This window comes from Tinamus guttatus, unplaced genomic scaffold (genome assembly GCF_059628265.1).
Source record: "Tinamus guttatus ecotype Peru unplaced genomic scaffold, ASM5962826v1 Tinamus_guttatus_pri_ptg000226l, whole genome shotgun sequence".
NCBI classification, from domain to species: Eukaryota; Metazoa; Chordata; class Aves; order Tinamiformes; family Tinamidae; genus Tinamus; species Tinamus guttatus.
The window spans coordinates 1,605,127-1,621,427 of NW_028288760.1; the positions used below are offsets into that span (position 1 = coordinate 1,605,127).

At 46.4% G+C, this 16,301-nt stretch overlaps 1 protein-coding gene across 1 annotated transcript in view; it reads left to right on the plus strand.

The window, feature by feature from the left end:
• Positions 1-15,104, plus strand: part of CFAP77 (cilia and flagella associated protein 77) — a 52,347-nt gene extending 37,243 nt beyond the window's left edge. The window contains exons 4-6 of the mRNA XM_088525437.1: positions 4,250-4,352; positions 5,941-6,036; positions 14,982-15,104. Coding sequence (XP_088381563.1) covers positions 4,250-4,352; positions 5,941-6,036; positions 14,982-15,104 — 322 coding nt within the window. The remainder of the gene's footprint in view (positions 1-4,249; positions 4,353-5,940; positions 6,037-14,981) is intronic.
• The last annotated feature ends 1,197 nt before the right edge of the window (positions 15,105-16,301 follow it).

The window sequence follows — 16,301 nt, forward strand, 5'->3', positions numbered from 1 at the left end:
TGCACCAGGCTGGAGCTGCAGTCGTGTCCCGCATTCCTGCTGGGCTACGCAGAGACAAATTAAGAGGAGATAGATTGCTCCAGCCCTCACATAACGAGGGAGGAAGGGAGGCAGCATAGAGGTACAAGGGAGCTGTAATCAGAGTTTTCCTGCACTATAAACCCCCCTTCTAGGGCAGAGGTACCTGAACCTTAATGTCTCACTGCTGCATGTGCCAGCAGCTCCCTCGAGCATCATCACAATCCCCCCAGCTCTCGCTTTGCTGAAGAAGGTCTGCACCAAGGAGTTACACGCACTGGAGATGCTGGAGAACAAGCTGGATACATCCCCCTCTGCTAGAACTGATTGCTTCAAATGAAGCCACCGTCATCGGGCACACGCAAAGGAAGATCACTGGACACAGGCAGTTTTACCACGGGACAAATCCATCCCATCACAAAGTGAATCCACAAGAACATAACGACACCAGGGCCTCGCAGGGCTGGCTGGTACCTGGGCTTGAAGAGCCCATAGGAAGATTCTGGCTGTTTCACAGGTCCTTTTAGGCTGAGGAAAGCAAGCATGGACTAAAACCCAAAAGAAAAAACCTGAAACATCATTCATCTTTTGGAGACAGAATTAAAGTTCCAGGGTAGCTGGTGGTGTTGTGATACCGTGCAATACCAGCACAGTTTAAAAAGTGAGACCATCCATCTATTGCATAAGTACCCAGGCGGTGCCAGATCCTGCTGCCAGTAAAAAGTCAGGGAAATTAGAGGGCTGAACATGGTTCTAGGAGCAGTTTTCAACACAACCCAAACAGCTGCAGAGCCACCAGGGAGCCTGTGCTCTGTGCAAATCTCTGCTCGCCCGCTCCAAAGCCTGTCCTAGCTAGCGACGGGAGGCGACACTGCAGGAGCCACAACACACAGCGAGCGGCTCTAAAGGTCCATCCTTGCCTTCCTCTGCTATGCTGAAATACTCAAGCCAGACTTTTGAATTATATAGAAAAAAGCAAGCATAAGCCACCGTTTAACCCTTTTACAAGGCAACTTAGCAATTAGATTGATCGCATCTTTTAAGCCGCTATAAAAGCCCTTCCTGAGCAAAGTTCTTTGTATGCGCTTCTGCCAAGTAGCTTTTTACTCGACTCATGTAAACCTTTGAAAATAAGTTTGAGGGGAGACTGACAACCTTGAAACCTCAAGAGCAGCATGGCATTGACGGGTGCTGCTCTCATGGCTGAGTATTATAGATAGATTTTAATTTAATTTTAACAAAATAGCTGTCTCCAGTGGAAGAAGCATCAAGAGCTAAATGAGGACCCGTCTTGAGCTGAATCTCGTTGAACAGATCTCAGCACTGTCATTGATTTTCCAGGAAGAAAAAAACCGCCTCTGGCTACTAAACCAAATTAGTAGTCACTGATGACCAATTATTTTGCCCCACTGTGAACGGAGAGGCGTACTAAAATTCCAGTTTGTCAGACCCAAGGCTCTCTTCTCAAACACCTTTCAACGAGCATGTACCAAAAGCCCTTCAGATGGTTCTGACGCCTTCCTGTTTTTGGCAAGTTCTCCTTCTCCAAAGTTTTAATGAGCTGCTGCTATGAGGATGGCCTGCCAGAAAGGGAGCCCTTCACACGCGATAGAGCACTATTTGGCACACCACACAAATAACAGCTGTCAGAATTTATACACACATACACAAAAAAGTGTCAGCCTAATGTTTGCAAATTATAATTATCATTTCCCTTGCATGTCCCTAGTGCCTTCATTTTAGATAAATCCCAGCTCTGAGGTATCAGCTGCAAAGCACTGAAGGCTCACATTGAATAGAATAGATTTAACTAGTTTGTAGCTCATTTAAGGCCTACACTGTTTTATTTTAATATTGTTAATACTTTATTATACTTTTTAACATTGTTTTTACAGTAAAATAACCCATTAGAAGGCTGTGGCTTCTTTTCTAAGAGACTTCTGGCAGAATATTGTACCGCATTTTATAACCAAGTTAGCAGTTGCTTGTCATTTCAATTGAATGTAGGTCTAAATCTTGACTCTTGAAAGTAATTTATAGAGAGAGTGTATTAAAGAGGCAGGAACTGTTTCAGGGATAATAGTTTTGAAAATGTGCATAGATAAGCTTTAAAATATTTAGGAAATGTCAGCATTAGAAGTGACTCCAACTATTTGACTATAAAAGGAAGTAGCTGTTTATTTTTTCCACAATTATAAATAATTCGTTACAGCCTATCAGAACTTCTTTGCTTTCCCTCTCTGTGGCAGGGTGCTTGTGCCAAAACAAGATCTGAGTTCTTCTGAACAAGATGAGTTTTAATCCACAATAAGCGATTGCAGCGGATGCTGCCCCACTCCACAGCATCCACAGAGAAGAGCAACAACAAAATCCTCTCAGCTCAGAGCAGTGACACTGGGACAGTGACAAAAGAAAACAGCACATAAGCAGTTCACTCCCATCCTTAGGTAACACTAAGGGAGAGAAGAGTTTCCCATAGGTCAGCTGCAAAGGAAAAGATCTGGCATAGTTCCAAATTGCACTAAAATAGGGCCAAAATTTCCCTCCATTCTAGTGGAATCAGCATTTGACTCAGAGAAGCTTTCCCACTGAAATTGCTTTGGCTAAAGTTACTGGAACAAACTCACCTGTTATCCCCTCCTGCCTTCCCCACTTTCTCTAAAATTCTCTCTAAGGGACCAAGACCACCCAAATGAAGCATCACTTTCTACAGCCACAGCAGCACCTAAGTGTGTAACTGGGCACACTGGTTATTCCTACTCATTTCAAAGAGGTGGCTCGTGCATGTGTTATCCCAGGCATGATTCTATACTTTGCTGGATCAGAACTTAAATGTGATTAATCACACAGCAGGGAAGAATCTCTGAAGAGCATCAGCCCAAATGTGTCCTTTCAAGCATTTACTTACAAGCCAGCTGTGGACTAATCAGTCACCAACTGGCTGGCCCATCAGAGATGGTAAAAGTCACCTCCACAGAGATATAAGCACACATTCAGCTACCAAAAAATCAATAACCAAACACTCCCCATGGCCTCAGTGCTGTCCTCCTTTCCTCCTTGCTATCTGGGCACACCTGGAAAGCTTTTCCTTGGACAGCAAAGCCCCTGCACTTTGGAAGCAGACATCTAGCATGGCCATTCCTATCCATAGTGATGCCAGCACTGGCTGGGGTGTTTTCCACCAGTTTTGCTGCCTATGGGGCTAGCAGTGTGACACAAGGGAGAGCCAAGATCCCACTCGTAGTTATCCCAGGGTGGGACCGGCTAAGGAAGCAAGTTCATATGCACAGCTTGCTATATTTGTGACACTCCTACCAAAATATACACCATGCAATGAGACAGAAGACCCAACCAGGCAATAAAACATTCTGCATTTGTCAGGGCTATCCTACAGTTTTGCCAGATCCTCTATTTCTTGTAAATAATTTGCCCTACTCTCACCAGCATGAAACACCAAACTGAAAGGGAAGGAGCGCAGGGAAAAAGCAAAGGCAAGGGGTAAGTGACAGTGTCCCCTTGGGCACCGGGTGTCTCCAGATGACAGTCTGGAGCACAGCTGATTTGTAAGCAAAGCCTTGAAAAGCCCTGCAGCATGTGATCTATGAAACGGGAGGTCTGCAGAAGGATGTCTCCTCCGATGTGAATGCCCCCTTGGGACATAGACTGCTGGATTGCACATCTAGTATCATTAGAAAACACGACCGTAGATTAGGCTGTTTTGAAGCATGTGGCGTGCAATAATTAAGTAATAAAAGTCACGGCAGGGGTGAAGGAACACGAAACAGAAGAGTTGCTATTTGCATATGCACTGCTGGCACCCTCTGCCACTGTCAAAGATCCTTCAGATTGCTAAAAGCTGGTGGCTACTGAACCCACGTGGACTCCTGCTGAAAACCTGGAAGCAGCAGAAGCAGCCCTCACTGTGGCCCAGTGAGGAGACCCCTCCACAGAAACCCACCTCCTGGAGGAGGCCCAGGAGAAGCCCTGGTGTTTCACAGCTGCTCTGGACAGATAGGGAGAGCAGAGCCTTTTGATATAGGAGCACATGCAGTTTGTGCTTCTAGGGGTGTCTGATTCTTGCTCTAGGCAGAGGCTTTCCCATTGCAGGATTGCAGGATCCATGTTGCCACCATTCACATTTTCCATCAGGAGCAAAGCAAGGAAACAGCACAGGGAGGCAAACAGAGGCATTAACCCTGGAGATTATTGTTGCCTTTTTAATGTTTCCTAGGGCTCCCACTCCCTTCTTTGATCTCCTCCAACACAAGTACAAGGAGCTGTGGATGGAGCAGCAGAGAGCAACAACAGTGATCCAGCGAGAAGAAAAGAAAAAGGTGATAACTCTCACCCCGTGCTCTCCCTTCCCTGCCCCAGGCAGGCAGCACTGCCACCTGGCCCAGGTGCCCACAGCAGGTCAGGTGTCTCCTGGTCACAGGGAGAGAGCTCAGCTGGGAAATCCTTTTCCCTGCCTGCTGCAAGGTTGGCAAAGCCTAAAAGATCAGCTGCTTCCGAGCAGAGATGAGCCGGGCTCTGGCCAGAGCATGTCCAGCTGAGCAATGCTGGGAGCAAAGACCAGATGTGCAAGTCTCTGTGTGTGCCTCAAAGTGACCTAGAGGTAAAAGGGAACAGGTTTATATGTATATAGATATATATGCGTATGTATATACAAAGATTCCTTTCTAAGGATATGCTCAAGTGCTGAGACACCTATTGAGCCTCATTAAGCATCTGTCTACACTGATATGTCTCTAATTTCCATGTACCCAGCTGAACACCTTATATCAATAAAAACAGAAGCTCCAATTCTCATTTTCACCCACATGTCTTTGCTTTGCAACAATACAAGAAGTCCCTGTCATAATAAGGAATTAACACTTCAAATTATCTTAGGCATTTAGCGTTATCCCTTGCTGCCAGAACCCAACAGATATTCCTTAGGAAAGCATCAGCTCTGCTCAGGTTACAGGTGACAAAGGACAAAAGGAGGGCACAAGCAGCAAGGGTTCAAAGGACCAGCACCAGCCCTGATCTCAGCACCATGTGGCTGCTGCTGGCACCCAAGCAGTTGTTAGGGGGAAACTCTGTGCCATTAAACATAGCACTATTGTAATAACATTTAAAAGCAGCCAACGACAGGTTTATTAGTTAATGGCTCAAAGAAGAGTTGAGCTAATATGGTAATGACCAATTTCAATGGGCTTTCTGCCATCACAAAGTATGCTTTATAGTTGAAGAACAAGAACACAGTGTTCTTAATTAGCAGCTATTTTATGAATGCACGAGACTAGGATGTTGTGAAAATGCATCCCTACCTGATCTATTAATGACTGATGTCTTTAATAACTAAGGTCCCTCCATCAACTTCTGAAGCTGCAACCACCAATTACTGAACTAAAAGCTACATACTAGGCCACACAGCAAAAGAGATCCCCCAGGGCTGCACAAGTTGGCCAAAATATTCACCTGGTACCTGCACTGGCTCATGCTGGGACTATCAACCACTGCAAGCTGCAATTAGCCAGGAGAGCAACACCCAAAGGATAACTGGGCAATTTTCCCTATGCTGGGGGCAGCAGGAAGGACTTACAGAGCTGGTGGGGGCCCATGGCTCCAGCTTGGACCAGGGCTTCCTATGGGCAGCAAAAACCTCACTACCCCATGAAACAGGCTCGCTGGTAGCAGGGGGCTGTCCATACTTTCCTCATCACTGTTCTACATATCAGCATTAGCCACGTGGATATGAAAGATGACACAGATCAGGGAAGTATCAGCATCACACTTTCCCAAAGGGGACCCATGATCACTAGTGTGTCAAACCGACTTTTTGCCCAGTTCATCTCGGTGTCATTATGTTGCTTGGCCCTGGCCTGATGGATAGGGCTGTGTGGCCATTTCAGACCTTTCTCGTTTATCTTGTTACAGAAAGGTAAAGCTTATGAAACTCGTACCACGCTTCTCCGAAAACACCCACTACCTGCAAAAGAGGAGTCCTTCTGGCACTTACCCCGCTTGGACAAGGTATGGAGTCTACACAAATGTGGGGATACCTTTTAACCTTGTCCACATGCCCTGTTTATACCCTTAACACACAATGAAGATAGACACAAAGCTCTCATACACCAAGCTCAGTGTACAAGAGAGCCTGCAATGCTCCTGCACTGGACATATTCAAACATCACTGGACATATTCAGCTAGATGTCATTTAAACATGGAAATAAGATTTCCAGCAAGCTGGCAGTCTTGATGCCTCTAAACAACCTGCTTTATGATATTCTGAGAGCAAACAGAGGGTTTAGCCAGGTTGCAGATGGATGTGATACTTCCTTTATTTGATCCAAATGAAAGTCCAAGTGAAGTTTTCTTGTTCCAGAAGCAAGATCTAAACATCTCTCTGGATTCTTCCATGCATCCTGCTGAACTCTGGGGCACTTGTTTGAACCTTTTTTTTTTTTTGTGGTGTAAACTGCAGGAAAACTTCAAGTGAAGAGCTAGGGGGCATTTTGAGAAGGAAGGGAAAAGCATTAGGCAGGAAGAACAGAAAGGAGACTCCAAAACATCTGAGCACACTGAAGGGCCTGTGGGGAGTTTACACAGCCAAAATCATACCTGGCATTGATAAATACCACTGCAAAGAGCCTCCCTGCCTCCACCCAGGCCCTTGTTCTCATGAGGTCTTTTTTTGCCACACCATTGATTTTTAAACCATAGTTTTAAAACGGAGACCGCTTGCGACTTCCTGAAGCTAATGTACTTGAACAAGTTAGAGAGTTTTGACCAAGAAACATGTTTTGCACCACCTTGATGTATTCTTATGTCCTGTCTCCGACTGCCCGATTAGCATATGTCAGTAATCATTTATCCCGGGTGCCTGTCAGCACAGAGCTGCTGCTGCGGCTGGTGTCAGGGAAGGAACATGACCGATCGCTGTTAAACAGATTGTGCAAGTCACACGAGATTCTGGGGCAAGCCTCCTCTTTAGAGCTCCTCTCACCCCAGACCTTTCCATCACTATTCATTTTTCAGCCTCGGTTTTGCTTCTCCACATTTTCCTTTGTTTCTTCTGCAGTTGCACTTGGATTCTTCCCCAGGTGCAGGTCTTAAACCCAGCTCCCGAGTCCTCCTCTCCTCCCTGCTTTTCCTCCTTCCTCTCACCTCTTCCCTTCCTCCTCAGGAAGAGCAGGTGCAGGAGGGACAGCTCATCTGCTTATTTTCCTCCTCTTCCTCATTACATTAACCTGAAAATTTTGCCTTGCCCTAGATGTGGATTTAATAGATACAGCCCATATTAGAGCTTGGGTCAGGAAATTTATTGCTCAGTTGAGTTTCAGATTATGGCTTTCACAGATTTTTTGTGCATCTGTAGTTGTTTACCCTGTTAAAAGCAGTAATGACCTAAGAAAATCTGATGCTTCACAAGCCACTCAATAGCCTCCGAGCTGTGCATCGATCTGTTACTTTATCAAGTTGGGTTCTGAATAGGCAGTGAGGGAACAGCCTTGAAAGACAACAAATTGGTCCAACCCTTCCACCAAGCACAGGCAGACTGAAGGAGTCACCCCATCATACTCAAGTGTGACAAAAAGCAGCTCTCAAGTGAGGTGAGGTTGCCAAGAGAAGTTGTGGAGTCTCCTTCTCTGGAGATCTTCCAAACCCGCTTGGACACAGTCCTGTGCCACGTGCTCTAGGTGACCCTGCGTGTGCAGGGGTTGGGCTAGATGATCTCTAGAGGTCCTTTCCAACCTTAAGCATTCCATGATTCTGTTCTTGCAGGATTTCTGCCCTCAAAACCTTTCAACAGGCACTTCCTTGATGGCAGATGGCTACCTTACAGCTTTAAAATTGATCCCTTTGCCTGGACAAGACAGTTTATCACAGTACTTCAACCACAGCAAGTCTCAGGCCCTCTGCTCTCATCCAGTAGACAGACTGAAGGCCAGGAGATTTGAATAGTACCAGGTTACACATGAAGTGGCAGAGAGCTGCTTTGAATTACAGGGCTCCTTAAAACAACTCCTCTTTCTCCATCTCCCCACTATGCCTGCCAGGCTTCCCCATCACCACCAAAACCAGAAATCTCCATTACCAGGGTCTGCCAAGTCCAGAGAAATCTTATTTTCTCTACTAGAAGCCCATCCATCCCAGAAGTTCCTCTAGTGGTAGGGATTGTGGAATAATATTACAGAAAAGCTGGACCTCTTGGTCCAAGCAGCAAGGTCTGGACTAGAACAAATATTTATAATCTTCAAGGTGGTCAGCAGGAAAACAAGATTTTATTCCTCTAGACCAATACAAAAATCTGAAATGAGAATTTGCTCTAGTTTTTTCCCCAGCCCTTCACATATAATTGCAAAAACTGGGCTTACCTGTCTTTACTGACTCTCAAACTGGACTTTCCATTAGTGCCAGGCCACAGCCTGGCATCATGCATGGGCTTGTAGTGGAAGCTGAAGAGAAAACAAAGGCATTTTGCCCTCCCCACTAATTGCCTCTGCCTTTTCTCCACATTGCCAGGGCAGCGTGACATTACATAGTCATTCAGTCACTAAAGTATGGACAAATTGACTATATTTTCATTTGGATTTAGCTTTCAGCCCCACTGCTTTAGAATAATAGCCCACGCTATTAAGATAACCGTGTGATTTACAGGCTCCCCCACGCCGGGCCATCGCTCCTGCTTTGCGTCTCGCTCTGGAAGACTAACCTTGCGCGAGGTCTCCTGGGCCCCCCAGCTCACCGAGACCAGCAGGTCACGGGGAGCCAGTCATGTCCTGGCAAGCGCTTCATTAGTGAAAGTTGCTGAATGGAAATACTCTTATTTGACTGTTTTACAGGGCTTAACCCCTTCCTCACTTCAGTGAGGATTTCCTACTGCCCTTCCCTCTCAAACACCCCCAAGAAGGTCTTTTACCCCAAGAAAACCTCTGCCCTGCTGCCTGCAGTGCCCTGAGGCCTGGGCACAGGTTCTCCTAACAGAGCTAGGGCTTTGCACCAGGTCCTCACTGGCACTCTAGGTAGGAGCAGAGGCAACCCCAGATTAACTGGATACTAGAAGAGCCAGGGCTCCATCAGGTCAACCCAGAATGGGAGCACATCTTGGTTGAACCACCTCACAGCAGTGAGGAAGGACAAAATTTGCCCCATGCATCAAAACATCAACCTACACCATGTGTCACAGACACACATTAAATTTTTCCTTTGCTCATTAGAGAATTCCAGCTTGCACACACATTCAAGGTTGCTTTCCAGAGAGAAATATTCTTGTTTACTTGACCAAATAGAGGGAGGAAAGAAAAATGCAGCAACTTTGGACAACACTTTTGTCAACACGCGCTGCCTTCCCGAGCAGATGAAACGAGCTGCGCTCGATGCACTATATGAATAAGCGATAAGCAATTGACGAGCAAGTGTTCGGGTACCTTGGCAAAAGACTTAATTTGCAACCTGGCACAAAATCAAAGGCTCTGTCAACGCATGAGCGGCTCTCCCGCGTATGCCTTGCATTACCTGGGAAAGCTCTGTCAGGTAAATTTCCAGTGAAAGTAATTAGAGGAATCCCCACCGTATAAACTTTGCAGCAAAATTCTGGGCTCCAGAATTTGATTCTCACCAGGGATCCGATATCTGTGCACAGCCTGATCCTTCATCAGAATTAACAGTTGAGGTTTAACACACACACACAAAAATGTTCTGCATTTTTTTTTAATGCCTTACCTGTATTTTTTGTCTAAAGAGCCGAACTGACAAGCACAGCTCATGTAATCTTGCAATTGTTGTCTTGTCAGAAAAGCCATAGACTGTGCTTAAATAACCCATGTTTGATAGGTACAGCACACAGTGGGCTAGATTTTCAACTACAGTGTTTATCCTCACAGGTTTCAAGAGGATGACAAAACTTCATGTGGGTGGAACAGTATAAAACTTGTCTCTTGGAGCCTAGAGAGCCTTTAAAAACCAAAGCCATAAGTAGGAGAGCTTTCCATCATTGGTACCATCAAACTTTTTTCCAGCTGGAGTTTTGACTGACCAAGGGTCACTGTCACCTCATGGCCAGTCAATAGCCACAAATGAAATTGGCAGGTCTCAGTCCAATCACAGCAATCAAAAAGCACAACTGGCCTTAATTGGTGTCCAGTTTACAAGAAGCAGAATATAAAAAGAAAATGCAACATTATGCAAGGCCCCACACAGGCAGCAGAAACTCAGCTACCTTCAAGTATAACATCTCCACAGTTCTCCTGGGGCAACAGGGGAGATTTACCCTCACACAGTGCAGCCACCCTGTAACTAATGCAGGTCCAATCTCCAGCACTATAAGATGATTGATATTGGAAGGGACCTTTGGAGATCCTTTGGTCCAAATAGCCTTAAAAACAGGCCTTCCTTATTTTGCTTAAGAGCCCAAACTTCCAGCAGCATTGACTGCTCACACCACAGCAAGGTGTTTCTATGGTCCAGTTCTTCCCAATGGCTCTTTGCAGATATCTAGAACACCTAAGGGCCTCTCTATTCTCCTTTTCCCATCCTTAGTTCATCCTTCCACCAAGTTAACATGGCAGCCCATCAGGTCCTCTTTACATTTCTCACTGCTGTCTAGCACCTCCTGAGTGAGGCCAGGAAAACAGAGCATAAATGGGTCCAAAAGGAAAAGAGACATTCAGTTCTGGCCCCAGGCAAAAACACTAGTACTGGTGGTCCCCAAATCCACACAAGCTCCTCACTTCCAGCACTGGTGTGATGAACCAAGGCAGTGACCTAAGGGCTGGAAGCTAGGGCTCAGTAGAGTCTGCAGTGCTTCCCCACATAACCTCATGGAGATCCTCCCCAGCACAGCAGGGTAAAACTACCCAGGCCAGCTCACCTTCCAGGTGATCCTTACTGGCCTTTCAGTGCCTCATGAGGTTTTTTTTAAATACAGTTTCATCAACACGCTTTTGAAACGGACTCAGGGTTTCATTCCATTAACCGGAATAACCCTCCTGTCTGGCACCAAAAGGGACTGGAGTCAGGTCTCAAGGAAACACCAGCAGGAAAAGTGACCTGGTTGAGTCTGATCTCAGCACATTCATTGGAGCAACATGGCTGGGTTAGGGCTTGAACACAAAAATTCTCCTTCATTCATGCCAATGCCCAGCCCAAGCGACCAGTGAGTTTTAGAACTATGGCCCTTACTTTCAAGGAGCTGAAACACACCCAATCCAACATGAGATCCCAATAGAGCATTAAATACAGCAGGCAAAAAAAATATCATCCTGCTTCAAAAGTAAGGCCCATCCACCCCACTTTGCCCTGTGCTTCCCTACATTGTTGGAGCTGGGAAAGGTGGGAAGAGCCGACAGGCTCCATTCATCGATGAGGCTACACAAGCACCAAGAAAAGTCACAGTGTTTGTTACTCAACTAATCCAACACCTCAGCACACAGCTCGCCTTGGACAGAGTAACGTACGTTTTAAAAATACCTGCCTCCCTCCAACTTGTCATGGCATTTGTTGACAACCCTATTGAAAGCGGCTCTCGATGCAGCCGCAGAGGATCTTTCAGTACCTCTTTCTCCTTCCTAGACAGTTTTTGAAAGGGAGGGGAAGGAGGGTGGAAAAAAAAAAAAGCCATCAATACAGGGGGAAAAAGGCATCAGCAGCCAACATCAGCTGATGAAGCGCCTCACCTGGGCCCCCAGCGCACCGCCTCCAATTAAATCAAAATGGTTTGTTTTTAATGGTCTTTTACACTGACAAGTGGGCTATCATTCCAGGCCTAGATAGCTGTCAGGGAGCCGAGGCAAATCCTCCGTTGATAATGCCCAATGCTTCCAATTAGGAGCCGAGGCCGCTCCTGGCGCACTAACGATTCCCCAGCCTCCCCCTAGGCCCCTTCGGCGCTGGCTGTTTCGTCTTCCCTCTTCCTCCGCCGCAAATTACTGACACAAAACGGAGGCGCCCTGGTGCCTCCTCACCACGCCAGGCCCCGGCCCTGTTGGATTTAATGAGGCGATGGAAGTTTTTGCGGCTCTTTCGCTAAATTCTTTTCTTGTTTGACAGCTGCTTGAGTGTTGACCTTATAAAAGATTTAGTGTTTCTCATTATTTTCTGTCAAGCTTTACAAGTGATAGCTTCGCGGAAATAATTTGCATCCCGATGTGCGTGTGTGTGCGCGTGGTCTTGTCTGTGTGGGGATGCACGGTGCAGGTAGGCAAGCATACGTGTGGGTGCCCATCTCCCATATGTATTTCACCCCCTCTGCCCCCAAAATCTGCAAGCATGACAGTGTTTTGTGCCATTTCAGAGGGGAAAAATAGAAGAGGAGTTAAGGCCCTGGATTTGTAAGACTTCTGCAAATGAGGGAGGTTTCGAATAAAGAACAGAGATTGGTTTCCCATAAAGAGAGCTCAAGAAGGTGTTTTGTCACCAACTGAAGGAATTCAGCCAAACGGATGATGGAAAAAACAAGGCTGAGGCTCAAGAGAGCTTGTTGTTAAAGTGAAAAATCACATGAGGAGAGAAACAGCCTGGGCAGGCACTTGGAGCAGAGCAGCCAAAGCAGCAGCATCTTCATGCAGGTCTTCCCCAGCAGGAGGAAGGCCTGCCACTGCTTAGTACTTGTCTGCATCCTTTTAATGGACTCATTCCCAGCACCTCCCACAAGCCATAAAACTTGCGCCCTTCCCAAAGATGCTCATTCACCTTGGAAGAGGCCAACCCTACCCACCACCCAAGGGTGCTCAGAGTACAGAGCAAGTGTTGAACACACAGCTTCAACATCAACAAGTCTAAGAGCAATAGCACCTACAGGGCACCCATCACAGCTACATATACCATGCTGCCCACACACTTGCCAGGCTGTACCAGCTGGGATCTGCCTTTTCTACACCAGCTTTTCCTCTTTGCATCTCACACAATTTATTAGTCCTCCATTAACACACCTACCTCTGCTTGCAGCAAGTATGTGATTTTATTAATGCTTTGCCAGGGATCCTTTCCATTCTTCCTATCTTAAGCGTAATCCTAAGAGAGTAACCCAAATGAAAACAGCCTGCAAGTATTTAGTTTAGTTTTAGAAGTGAGAAGATTGTTATTGTCCTTCAAATAGTTTGAGGCAAAGACTGATTAACAAGATCTCAACTGCAGGAATGTCTGACATTTTAACTTGGGAATAAAAGAGACAATGAACAACAGCAAAACATTACCTGCAATTAACAAATGAAAGCAGCTACAGCTGCCTCACACTGCAAGGAAAACAACAGTATTTTCTCCAGAAAGTGTATTTCTGTCCTTGAAGGCTACAGCTCCAACACTCCAGATTGGATTCAGACAAAATCCTGCCATAACAGTTCAAAACCAGATCAGAGTAATGATAAAGATCATCAGCTGTCTCTAGAGAAAGTACCTTTGGGTTCATCATTTAGAATAGGAATTAGAAGAATCGGAGATGAGGATCCATCACTCTGGCTTTGACTTCTCACACCAATCTCTGTCATATTAAGACCTTTGACCCAAGGACACCCTTATCTTGACTCTAATTACCAGCCTGGGACTAATCCATACTTTTCAAGTGTCCCTCATTATGGGGGGCACCTCATTTTTTTAAAACAGCACTTGTCCCCTGTCCTACACCTGGTGCTCCCCACTCACTCACAGCTGTGACATCACTCAGCTTTGTCAAGGGCTCAGCTAATTTTCATTGCAGCCAAATGTCCCTCAGTGCAGATCAGGGTGTCATTTCTCACCTGGGAGCTTTGAACCAAGCCTGGAATGAATCAACTGCTGGGTTCTTCCCCCATGGCTTCAACCCAATCCAATGCAGGAATTTCATCCTGCCCAGCTCCTGACACCACTGGGCATGGAGCACAGTGGGCAATGTAATAGAGACACAGCTGTTCTGAGGTTCAGGGGGTGGATTTTTCTAGCAAGCCCAGCTCTGCCTCCACACAAGTCAAAGGGGAAAACTCCTGCATCTTTAATGGCAGGTCAGAGTCAGCCCTGCTGGGGGATTCTCCCTGCTGCCTCCTCCAGAAACTGCCCCTCTCTTTAGGCAGCCTTTGCTTCTGCATTTCCCTCTCCAACAGGGGTTATGTCACTGCTGCTGCTTGTGAGAAAGCAAAAGCAGCTGAAAACAGCTGTCTGGAGTTAGGCACTCAAATGTATATTTAAGCACCTGAACGCCTTCCTCCAGAGAGGGGGAATAGCTAAATACGCTTTGTTTGTCTTGATTAATGAGATCACTAGCAAGCTTTTCAGGGCAAAGACTGCTGTGCATTTTTACATATGCAAAGCCAGGCTGACATCCATCCTGCTTGAGCAGGGATGGGGGAAGGAGAGAACACAGCACATCCACACAAAGCAGATGTGGAGCACAAGGGATTGAACAGAAGAAGGAAAATCCTGTTCCCTCCCCTTTCCCAGTAACCTGCTCCAGACATGCAGACACACTCACATACTCCACACAAGCCCAGAGCTCCTGGGACCTCATTCCACAAGGGGACTTCCCCAGGAAAAAAAATATCCCTTCCCCAGCTCATACACATCTCCCAGGATAGAGACTGCTCATGTATTTGTTGGGGAAGCCCCTTTTGGGGCTGGGGACACTTTCCATGACTTGCCCATCAGCTCACAGAGCCCTGCCTGGCTAACTCAGACACACACACACACACACACACTCTCTGCTGCAGAAAACAAATATTTCAAGGCCTATTTTAAGGCATGTCAGCATTTGAAAATGTCAGATAATCAACAAATCTGAGTGGGACTCCAGGATTTTGTTCCTGGGACAGAGTAGGATTATACCCTGAAGTCAACCAGGAAAATCAGCTCCTCATTTTAAATGTGTTAGATGAGTTTAACTGTACCAGCTGCAGGAATGTTTCCAAAACAGACAGAAATTGCGCTAAATCACCAACTGCTCCCCGTTTGTGCTATTTTCTTTGGCCTGCGCCTCACTAACCAAGCACATCCGCTCCTTTCATTACAGGTTGGTCCTCACCTCAGCACTTTTCGAGACAGCGAGGCTCGCAAGAAGGCGTTTAGCACCTACCGCTCAGAAATGCCCCTGCGACGCGGCCCCCTTCACCAGGGCATCTACACCACAAGCTGAAGACTCAGCCACAGCAGCCCGTTGTGCAACACAGTCTCTAGACACCACTAATAGCCACGGATGACAGTATTTTTCCTCAGATTTAGGAAAGTTATTCTGATATTTATGTAGCCAAATAAATCACAAATGTGAAAGAAAAGAGTTCTGGCTCAGACTGTTCACTGCTTTGTGTCAGGTGCAGAGCTGCACTTCATCCCCTCTGAGCACCTCAAATCTCATCACATTCAAGATATCAATGCTGAGGCATTGTGGTGATTCCCCACAGGGAAAACAGGACAGTCTCCTTCACTGGTTATTCTGAACAAATATATAAAATGCAATGATATCGCTATTGATACCACATCTACAATCTCATACTCCATGAATACTTCTAATTTGATTACCAAGCAAGCTTCCTATCACTGCCTGGTTCGTCAAGGGCTATTTGCCTATGTGAAGGCACCCAAGCACCTACTTTAAACTGCCAAACTGAGGCCTTACCACAAATTAATTGCACTTGCTTGAAAACACCCCCGGACAATTCTGCCCTGAGACTTGAGGAGCTGCTGGAGCCCAGCATGATGCAGGGCTGAGCACATCAAACCAGGGGCTGGACAAGCTTGTAAGCTGCCCCCAAACCAGCTCAACCCTATAGACCCCAAACACCAGCCCCATGCCAGGCCCCAGCCAGGTCTGGCTGCACTAAACCCTTCAAAACAGCCTCCTCCCTGATGCTCCACCTTAAGAAAATACCACTCACTAGTGATTGCAGTTACTTTAATTGCATATCACAGAAACTGCTAACTGAATAATGAATGGCTCCTGTGTAGCCCAAATATCACTTCTATTGTCATATCTCAGACTGTGCCAGATACATCTTAGTCTAATGCTACTTCTGAGTGTTCACACTCACCAGCCCTTCCTCCCCCAGGAGCTCAGATGTGACCACCCCAGGATGAGCTGGGCATTGCAAGGCCCTGCTGCAAGGGGTAAGAGCCCCTGCCCTCCACCTTCCTCCTGCACATGCCCACAAGCAGCCAAGGGGCAAAGATACTCTAAAAACATCACTGCTTGGTCTCACATTATCTCCAAACCAGCTCTTAGACCTGAACCTCAAAGAGCAGAGCCCAGCCCTCCATAACACTTTTGCCTCAGATGCAAGAAGAAATCAAGCTACAAAAGTAGATTTTCTTACCTTCAGCTGGATCAGCAGCACCA